General features: G+C 59.5%; 3 protein-coding genes across 3 annotated transcripts in view; 1 reads left to right on the top strand and 2 right to left on the bottom strand.

The window, feature by feature from the left end:
* The window catches only part of APBA3 (amyloid beta precursor protein binding family A member 3), a 6,922-nt gene extending 3,150 nt beyond the window's left edge, over positions 1 to 3,772 (bottom strand). The window contains exons 1-3 of the mRNA XM_077747516.1: positions 3,352 to 3,772; positions 2,196 to 2,785; positions 2,068 to 2,107 (exon numbers count right to left, since the gene is read on the bottom strand). Coding sequence (XP_077603642.1) covers positions 2,068 to 2,107; positions 2,196 to 2,771 — 616 coding nt within the window. The 5' untranslated portion in view covers positions 2,772 to 2,785; positions 3,352 to 3,772. The remainder of the gene's footprint in view (positions 1 to 2,067; positions 2,108 to 2,195; positions 2,786 to 3,351) is intronic.
* Positions 3,773 to 4,292: 520 nt separating this feature from the next.
* On the top strand, positions 4,293 to 7,613 carry MRPL54 (mitochondrial ribosomal protein L54). The gene is made up of 3 exons (XM_077747390.1): positions 4,293 to 4,437; positions 5,480 to 5,645; positions 6,242 to 7,613. The coding sequence occupies exons 1-3, from the start codon at positions 4,320 to 4,322 to the stop codon at positions 6,372 to 6,374; spliced, it is 417 nt and encodes a 138-aa protein (XP_077603516.1). The 5' UTR covers positions 4,293 to 4,319; the 3' UTR covers positions 6,375 to 7,613.
* Positions 7,614 to 8,801: 1,188 nt separating this feature from the next.
* The window catches only part of RAX2 (retina and anterior neural fold homeobox 2), a 1,439-nt gene continuing 1,213 nt past the window's right edge, over positions 8,802 to 9,027 (bottom strand). The window contains exon 2 of the mRNA XM_077751776.1: positions 8,802 to 9,023. Within this exon, the coding sequence (XP_077607902.1) occupies positions 8,802 to 9,023 (222 nt within the window). The remainder of the gene's footprint in view (positions 9,024 to 9,027) is intronic.

The raw sequence follows: 9,027 nt of genomic DNA, 5'->3' as shown, positions 1-9,027 counted from the left end.
ACCCCCCAGCCAGGCCCCCCGCCACAGAATCCTGCAGGGCTTCTAGAAACACGCACCACTCCAGAACCATCTTTTCCCACTCTGTGATTCTGCAACTTCATTGTGACGACATGAGGTAGCGCTTCCTATGGTTCTAGAACGCCCTCGAATAGCTGGGACACTTCAGCTGCGCCCGGTGATTCTCAGACTTCTCGGAGCAGCCCAGAAAGGAACGACTCTGCGGGAAGTTCTAGAATTCTTCCCAGCCCAGAGCCACACAGAACCCTGCCCTCACGGCTCCGTAATTCCCTGCGCAGCCTAGAACCAGGTGGCTCTGTCAATCCTGCAGTGTCCTAGCCAGGGGCTGCCGCTGTTTTTGGTTTAGAGTGGCAGGTACTGGCCCCAGGGCCGGAGAACCCTAAGCTTTCTGGAACCACAGCCAGGTCTGAAGCTCAAGAACCACACCATCCAATCAAGATGCTAACGGCCAGGCCCGCGTGGGTGTTGTGCCTCTGAAATAAACGTGCTGTGAGTGTAAAACACGTACTGAATTTCGAACATTTACTATGAAAAAAACGTAAAACAACTGCAAGATACCGATTATACGTTGAAACGACCCTTTAAATGCATGGAGTTAATTAACATGTTATTAATTGGGGGGGGCCCTGAGGAGGGGGGGCTCACTGGGTTGAGGGTCTGACTCTTGATCTCCGCTCAGGTCATGAGCTCACGGTTCGTGGGATTGAGGCCCACGTCGGGCTCTGCACTGATGGAGCGGAGCCTGCTTGGGATTCTCTCTCCCTCTCTCAAATGTTTTTTTAAAAACTTAAAAAATAAACTATTACTAGTTTTACCTGTTTATTTTTTTTTAAAGCAGATAACTAGGAAATCAAGTCACACGTGGCTCCTAATACGACTCTATTGTATAGCACGACTCTAGAACTTTCTGATCACTCTAGAATCAGACAGCCCTGTCCACAGTGCCAGAACACCCTTCCTTTGGTCTGGAACCAGAGATAAGCTGTTTTCCACCCATGATTAGGAAACTCCCGCAGTCTAGATAGCTTTGTGCGTTCCAGAACACTCTCACCAGCCTGGGTTTGTAATCCAGAACCACAGGCAAAATGCCACATTCTGGAACTCTCTGGGTGACTCATAGCTCCACCCATTGATTCCAGCACCTTCTTGGAACAATAGGTCCAAACCAGCTCCCCTTCCCACAACCATAAAACATGCTCTTTGACTTACAGCCTCAGTAGTTTAGGTGCAAATCCTAGAACATTCTAGACGCCCAGAACTGGTTCTTTCCACGCCCACAGGGCAGAGGTTGACAAAGCTGCTTATGCAAGGGGACGGACAGTAAATACATTTGTCTTTGTGGACTAGTCAACCCCTGGCCATTGTGACGTGAAAGCCACCATGGACAATCCGTAAATAAATGGGCATAGTTGTGTCTCAATAAAACTTTATTCGTGGATGCTGAACTCTGAGGTTGCACATAGTTTTCATACATCAAGAAATATCCTATTTTTTTCCAACTGCTTAAAAATCTAAGAGTTGGGGCGCCCGGGTGGCTCAGTCGGTTAAGCATCCGACTTTTGGATTTTGGCTCAGGTCGTGATCTCACCGTTTGTGAGTTCAAGCCCCGCGCTCTGTGCTGACACGCGGAGCCTGCTTGGGCCTGTCCTTCTCTCTCTCCCCCTCCCCTGCTCGTGCTCACTCTCTCTCTCTCAAAATAAAGAAAAACATTAAAGAAAAAAAAATTTTTTTTAACATAAGAGCCATCGTTAGCTCCCGAGACATGCCGGAACAGGCGGTGGGTCGGATCTGGGCGGAAGCCGGTAATTTGCCACCCCTGCTCTAGAACCCAGTGCTGCAAACGCCAAACCTGCCCTTCCGTCCCGTCCATTCTAGAACATTCTCCCTGCTCTCTCTCGCTGTCCCAGACTGTCTGGAATGTACTCGACCAACCTCAGAGCCTCGCTAGAAGCAACTCCCCACTGGCAAACTTGGTGCCGACTTGGGAGCCTGAGCTGAGCTATTCTGAAAGTGCCAAGGCCCTGGGGCCAGCATGGGCAGGACACTCACCCTCCTGGAGGGCAGGGTATGACCGCAGGGTCTTGGGGCTCTGGAAGAAGACAGAAGAGGGGCAGGGCTGAGTCCCCTGGCTTGGCTGCTGGCAGCAGAGGCGGCCCAGGAGGCGGGGCGGGCTCTACCTGGACGCTGGCAGATGGCTCTTCCGGAGTAACTAGAGGGACTGTCTCCAGCCAGGGTTCCGGGGAGCTACTGGAGCTCCGGCTGCCACCCTGCTCGGCAGAAGCTCCCTCCAGCCATTCAGGGGCGCCGGGCTCCTCGTCCGGGTCTTCTGGGGGCTGCAACAGGCGAGGCACGGGGTCTGGCGGCTCCTTCGGACGAGGCTGGGGGGGTGGACACTCCTCGTGGTGCAGAAGGCTCAGCAGGTCGTCCCGGCCGGCCTCGGCCGACAAGAGCCCGTGGGCATCAGCAACGTCCCGGGAGGCCAGGCCGTGGCCGGTGGCAACGTGCAGGGGGCAGGGAGGGCCGTCCGGGGCCAGGCTCGCCAGATCACCAGGCAGAGCCTCAAACTGGTGCACCAGTTCCTGGATACTCGGCCCGTCGAGGTCCATCTGATTCAGGCTGCCGGAGCCGCCCGGCACCGGGTCCCACGGGCAGCTGGGGGTGAGGTCCTGAGGGGGTGAAGGTGCGTCCCGGGGCTCCTCCAAGTCCATAGCTGGAGGGCCGGGGGGGGACTGGGGCGTCGTCAGGAATTCCATGCCTGGACCAGCATCTGGAAGACAGATGCAAAGATAACGATCTCCTGGGTGCCAACTGGGTGCCAGGCTCTAGGTGGGCGCCGTTCATGCAGGACACAATTTAAGAGGCACCAGACCCTGCGAGGAAGGGCCCCCTATGATCCCCATTGTATAGATGAGGAAACTGAGGCCCAGAATAGGCAGCTGTAAGACAGCGGCTTCACAGGCTCCAAGCCCCGGGTACCCCCGTGCCTGCCACCCCAGACCTCTCCCAGCCGAGGGCCCAGCCCACCCCAGCCTCTGTTCTTCCACATCTTCCCCCACCGCGACGTGTAACCCAGGTGGGAGGCACACCCTGACTCGACGCACGCGGTTGGTACAGGTCCCTGACACCTCGGCCTCCAGACCGCAGTGTAAGCCGAGATCCAAGACCGAGAAAGCAGAGCCTCGTCGCAAAACCTCCAATGTCAGGCTCCAGATCAACCCCAGACTCTGACCCGGACCTCAGAACCCAGCCCGAGGACGGCGCTCGAGCCTAAAGCTACAAGTTGAGACCCCAATCCTCTCGAGGACCCCAGACTCAACACTTCAGACTCCCTACCTCAGCTGCCGGCTCCAGACGTCGCTCTGCCCCGCCGGGCCACTCACTTCCCACACCGAGGTGGCCTCAGCCCGCACGGCCCCCAGGGCCCCACGCCCGGGGAGGACAGTCCCGCAGGGGCGCGGCGCCGGCAGGTCTGTTCGCGCAGCGCTCCCGGCCCACTGGGCCTGCGCGCATTTGCAAGGCCTGCTGGGAAATGTAGTTTTCCCAGCCAGCTTTGCAACTCCGGAGCGCCGGGTGTCGGAACCAAGGGTTCGAGTCCAGGGCCTCTGTTTACACAGAGTGGGAGCCCGGACTGGCCTCTGGGCCCGTTTCCTCAATCACAAAACGGGGCTAGTGATCATTGCCTGCCATCTACGGCCGCGGGCATCATTCAGCGGATGAGAAGAAATGGGATTGGAAAGTATTAGAGGGAGAGGCGGTCTCTTTCGACTCCAGGAACACCGGAAGCAGCGCCGAGACCCTATTGTACACGGACTTCCGGTTTCGCTCACCTTAGGGAAGCCGAACGGCGCGCCCTGGCGTAACTTTCCCTCCCTGAACTTCGCTTCCGCAATTATAAACTGGGAATAATAATAGCACCGACCTCCTACTTGTGAGGAGTAAACGAAATCGAGCTGGTTACAGATTTAGCAAAAGGAATGGAGGATAATGAGTCTATTCAGTATTAGCCAATTACTTGTAGTTTTTCAGTAATTGCTCATTGAATAGAGTCGGGAAGGCACAAAGAGTGACCTTAAAGTAAGTGATAAGTAACCGAATAAAGGCAATAAGCAAATGAAATATCTTTGGAAAGTCCCCTCACACAGTAACTGAGGATACCTGTGAAAGTTTAAAGAAGCCCCAGCGAATGCCTAAGCGTGGAGTACTACATTTCCCAGAAACCTCTAGGAGCCTACAACTCCCAAGCACCCCTTAGCCGCTGTCATCTCCCGGAAAAGTGCACGTGCGGGCAGCCGGCATACGTCATGGCGGCCAGATGCCTCTTCGGGGCTACGCGGACCTGGGCCACCTGGGCGGCCCGAGACCTCCCGGTCCCTGTCGAGCCGGGGAGACTCCTTGTACGGGGTTATGCCAAGAGACCGGGTGAGCTGGGTTAAGTGGGACCCAGATGGGCATGGTTTGGGACACTGGGAGTTAGTCGTGCGCAGGTGCTGCTTTGGGAGGTGGTGCCTGGACTCCCGGCGCAAGCGTAAAGAGGCAGACGCTGAGTGATTTGCGCAGGCGCGCCCTGAGGTCCCTAGGAAGTGATTCGGCTCACTGCGCAGGTGCGGGATGCTTTTGTTGTGGGGGTGCGGGGTGGAGTGTTGTGAACTTGGGTCCCAGCTCTGTCTGTGCCCTCAACGTCACTGTGTGACCTTGGGCTACTCGTCACCGGAAATTCGAGGAAGCAGAGGGGCTCATCTAAGCATTAGCCATGCAAGCAAAGGCAAAATAAGCTGGATCTGATCTTCTTTGTTGAAAGGAGGGATCTGACAAAATGTTGGGCGTTTAAGGCACATACCAGCCCGTTCTCCGCGAAATAAACAGAAGGAATCAAAACAATTGGAGAGCAATGACCTGGTCACTCTGCGTGTCAGGGTTTAGTGCAGTATCTGTGCTCCACACTTAAAGTCATTTTGGGTGCATGGGTGCCTGGTGGCTCGGTTGAGCGTTGGACTTAGGCTCAGGTGACGATCTCATGGCCGGCTGCTAAGGATTCCCTCTCCCCTTCGCTCTGCCCCTCCCCTGCTCTCGCTCTCTATCTCAAAAATAAACATTAGGGCCGCCTGGGTGGCTCAGTCGGTTGAGTGAGTGTCTGACTTCGGCTCAAGTCATGATCTCACCCTCGGTGAGTTCGAGCCACATCAAGCTCTTTGCTGACAGCTCAGAGCCTGGAGCCCGCTTTGTATTCTGTCTCCCTTTCTCTCTCTGCCCCTCCCCGGCTCACACTCTGTTCTGTCTCTTGAAAATGAGTAAATGTTAAAGAAAATTTTAAAATAAATAAATAAATTTAAAAAAATCATTTTGGGTGCAGCAGACAAAAGTCTCGTCGGGGCCTGGGGCCCCCTGGAGAAAGAGGGGACAGTAGGGAAGGCTGGCCAATGAGGGCACAGCCGGACAGGAACGACTCTCTCCCTCCCCCCAGTCATGAAGGGGGGCAAAGGTGGCAAGGGCGGTGCGGTCAGCGAGGCCCTGAAGGACCCAGACGTATGCACAGACCCTGTCCGACTCGCCACACATGCCATGGGCGTCAACATCTACAAGGAGGGCCAGGACGTGGTCCTGAAGCCAGACGAGGAGTACCCTGAGTGGTGAGTGGGCCAGGCCGGAGACCCGGGAGACCAAGTGATGGGGTGAGGTTGGCCTAGCTGATCCCTTATGCTTTTCAGAGGGCTCCCCTGGGTAGCTGATGGGTGGCTCCAGACCTGAGTGGGTGGAAGGAGCTTTAAAGGCAGATGGAACAGCCAGTGCAAAGGCCCTGGGGCAGGAATAACAGGAAGTGAAGATGGAAAAGAGAGGAAGGTAAGGCAGGGAAGTGACGGATCCCGGCCCTTGCAGGGCCAGAGGGGATACGGAGCAGATTTTGCTCATGGCGCCAAGACCAGTAGCAAAACACTGAAGCCATTGACCTGTGCTAATCGTCGCGCTGGGGGAGGTTGGGAAAGGTTGAGTGAGTGGGTGAGGAGGTGCCAAGGCGGACATACAGACAGCGGGCAGGAGGCAGGGAAAGACTTGGTGTGTGCCCACCTCACGGGCGCCTCCGGGGTGGGGCAGCTTTTCCGGGGCCAGGAGCCGGGGGCCTCTGTAGGGGGCCCCATGTGCTGCTGCCTCTACCCGGGGTGCCCGGGGCAGGGGAGCTGGGGGGCTGTCTGCCGTGCAGCCCTGACCCCTGCCCACACCCCATCAGGCTGTTCCAGATGAACACGGGCCCCCCCAAGAAGCTGGAGGAGCTGGACCCCGAGACCCGGGAGTACTGGCGGCTGCTGCGGAAACACAACATTTGGCGTCACAACCGATTGAGCAAGAACCGGAAGTTCTAGCGGGGACGGGCCCAGGCCACCCCGACCCGGCAGGGACCTCACCAGGCCCCGAAGGAGGATCCCGGAGGCACATGATTTTCCTGGAGAAAGCAGTTTCCTGAGAACAGAGGGGGTCCCCAGAGTGACGCCGGGCCCTGGGTGCCGCTGGGTGCCGTCCGCTGCTGGAGCCAGGAGGCAGGCAGGCAGGCAGGGAGCACCTCCGGCCTCGGGGTTCCGCGCCCTCGGCCTCCACCCCGGCAGGAGACGTAACTTTCTTGGTTGTAAGCGACTCCACTCTGCTCCAGGCTACCTGAGACCTCCCGAAACCGAGGCGTCTGGGGTGGGCGCTGGCCTCGGGGACGTCAGTGTCTTCCATCTCTGGGTCCCCGTAGCCCCAGGGGCTAGTTCCCTTGGACAAGGGCAGCTCCAGGACTCCCGGCTGCAGCCCCCTACCCAGTTTAGCAAACCCAGCCAGAGGGGAGGGGCTTCCTTTCTTGCCCAAGTCACGTGTTATCCGCACTGGTCAGTCACTGGGAAGAGCCGGGGCCTGGGGCTCCCCACCACCCTCCTGTCCACCTGCGTGGCACCCGGGTCTCAGGCTCCCCCGCCCCTCCCTCCTCAGCCCCACCCCCCCAGGAAGTGCATCCTGGATTCTTGACCACCGTGAACCTGACCCCCAGACTGGGAACCCCAGCTCCCAGCAGCGCTAACCCCTGCCCTGCCTGGGGCCCCGGGGCGAGGCCAGGCCTTGCGGGGCGTGGAGAGGGGGTGGGGTGAGGGCCCCACGTGGGCGCTGGACCCGGGCCCTCCAGGCTCCTCTGCTTGTCTAGCTGGGTGGGCGGGGCTGGGGACTAAGTCTGTCCCAGGAAGGCGGGAGGCCTCATCCTCTTAGGAAGACTGCCAGGCGGATTACTCGCCCTCCCTGGGGGCCCAGCCCAGAGCAGGCGGAGGGTCCCAACCCTCCCGGGGTCCCCTTGGCTCTCAGGGTAAAAACAAAGTTGTAGCAGCCACAAAGCCTTGCCAGGCCTGCCTCCTGGCCCCTCCCTGCGGGCGCCTCACTGCTCCAGCCACAGGGGCCTCCTGCTGGTTCCTCCCTCACACCTGCCCCAGGGCCTTTGGATGTGCTGTTCCCTCTGCCTGGGTGCCTCTTCCCCCCCAGGTGTTCCCATGGCTCCCTCTTTCATCTCCTCCAGTTCCACGATGTCACCTCCCAGAGGCCCCCGACCACCCCGTTAAACCACAGTCCTGACACGCACTCTAGGCTGCCTCTTCCGGTTTTGTTTCCTCCCAGCACTCACAGCCAGCTGCTGTTTTCCGTGTGTACGTATTTATTTAATTGTGCTTCTTGTCTGTCTCCCATCCGTTAGGGTAGGGGTTTTGTCTTGTTTTGCCCCCATTACGTCCCCGTTGCTAGAGGATGGATGGATGATGGGTGGTGTTTGGATGGATGGATGATTATATTGATGGATGATGGATGGACGGACGGGTGGAGGGTTGGATTGATGGGGGATGATGGGTGGGGGGCTGGGCAGCTGGCCCGCTGCCACCATGTAAAGAAGACGGGGCCCAAGGGCTCATGTGACATGTCAGGCAGGACGGGGTGAGCAGGGCAGCTCGAACCCCAGTGGGTGTGAGGACCCGGAAGTGAACCTGTGGTTACTTCACGGACGGAGCTCAAAGGAGGGAGGGTGCTGGTCGCGTGTAACTCCTGCCTTGGAGCCCGTCCTCTCCCGTCACGTCCCCGGCTGCCCCGTCCCATGGGGAGGCTCCCACCCTGCCCCTTGCCCTCGATGCCTCCTTGTTCTGGGAGGGGGTCCGTCACGCCCTGGGGGCACGTGGCTGGGTTGCATGGACAGATGTCACTGGGCCAGATGTGTCGGGTCTGTGGTCAGTGGGGACAGAAGCCACATTTTGACCCGTAATGGAGGAGACCGTCCACGGGCTTCTGCCTGAGAACCCGCCCTTTGCACACGGCCCGGGTCCCCTTGCGTCCCACCCCAGTGTGGACTCAGCATGGCACCTGGGGTGACGGACTTGGGGGCAACAAGCTTGAAAACCAGCTCCACCCCCAGTGGCCGTGTGGCCTCAGGAAGCTGGCCTCCCTGGGCCTGTGTCCCCCCGTAGAGCAGCTGTCACGGGGGTAAAGCGATGGGCCCCGGAGGCACCTGGGGAAAGACAGCAGGGACCGCGAGCTGCCACTGCTGTTCTGTGACGTCAGTGTCCAGGAGACTCCTCTGCTGCACAGGATGAGGAGCCGGCGGGGGTCCTGGGCGCGCCGATGCCCGGGGCTGGTGACCGCAGCCTTACTGCCCCGAGCGGCACCGCCCACTTCAGCCCGGCCCGCGGCCGGGAGGCCCAGGCCACCTCCTTCCTGAGACGGTGCCCGTCCCCCTGCAAGGCAGGGGTGGCCCCAGACGGGCCGAGGAGGGAGGGCCGGGCGGCCCCGACTCAGGCGGGAGGCCAGGCCCTGTCCAGAGCCTGCGCGTGCTCCTTGGCCAGCAGCCGCAGGGACGCCTCCTCCAGGGCGAAGCCCTCCGCGAAGGCGGGACTGAAGGCGTGGGGCCCGAAGGACGCCTGCAGCCCCGGGCCTGGGCCCAGCAGGCGCGGGAGGCCTGGCACGGCGGGGGGGCCAGGGCCCAGCCAGGGCTCCAGGGGCAGCGGCACAGCTGGCTGG

The sequence above is a fragment of the Crocuta crocuta genome, unplaced genomic scaffold, assembly GCF_008692635.1.
Source record: "Crocuta crocuta isolate KB4526 unplaced genomic scaffold, BGI_CrCroc_1.0 scaffold110, whole genome shotgun sequence".
Lineage (NCBI taxonomy): Eukaryota > Metazoa > Chordata > Mammalia > Carnivora > Hyaenidae > Crocuta > Crocuta crocuta.
Note: the sequence above shows the minus strand (reverse complement) of the source record. Positions and strands in the feature narration are given on the sequence as shown.

Coding starts and splice junctions, on each gene's coding strand:
- MRPL54 (XM_077747390.1), top strand. CDS start 4,320: ATGGCGGCCAGATGCCTCTTCGGGGCTACGCGGACCTGGGCCACCTGG. Junction 4,438..5,479: donor GGGTTATGCCAAGAGACCGG/GTGAGCTGGGTT, acceptor CCCTCCCCCCAG/TCATGAAGGGGGGCAAAGGT. Junction 5,646..6,241: donor GACGAGGAGTACCCTGAGTG/GTGAGTGGGCCA, acceptor ACACCCCATCAG/GCTGTTCCAGATGAACACGG.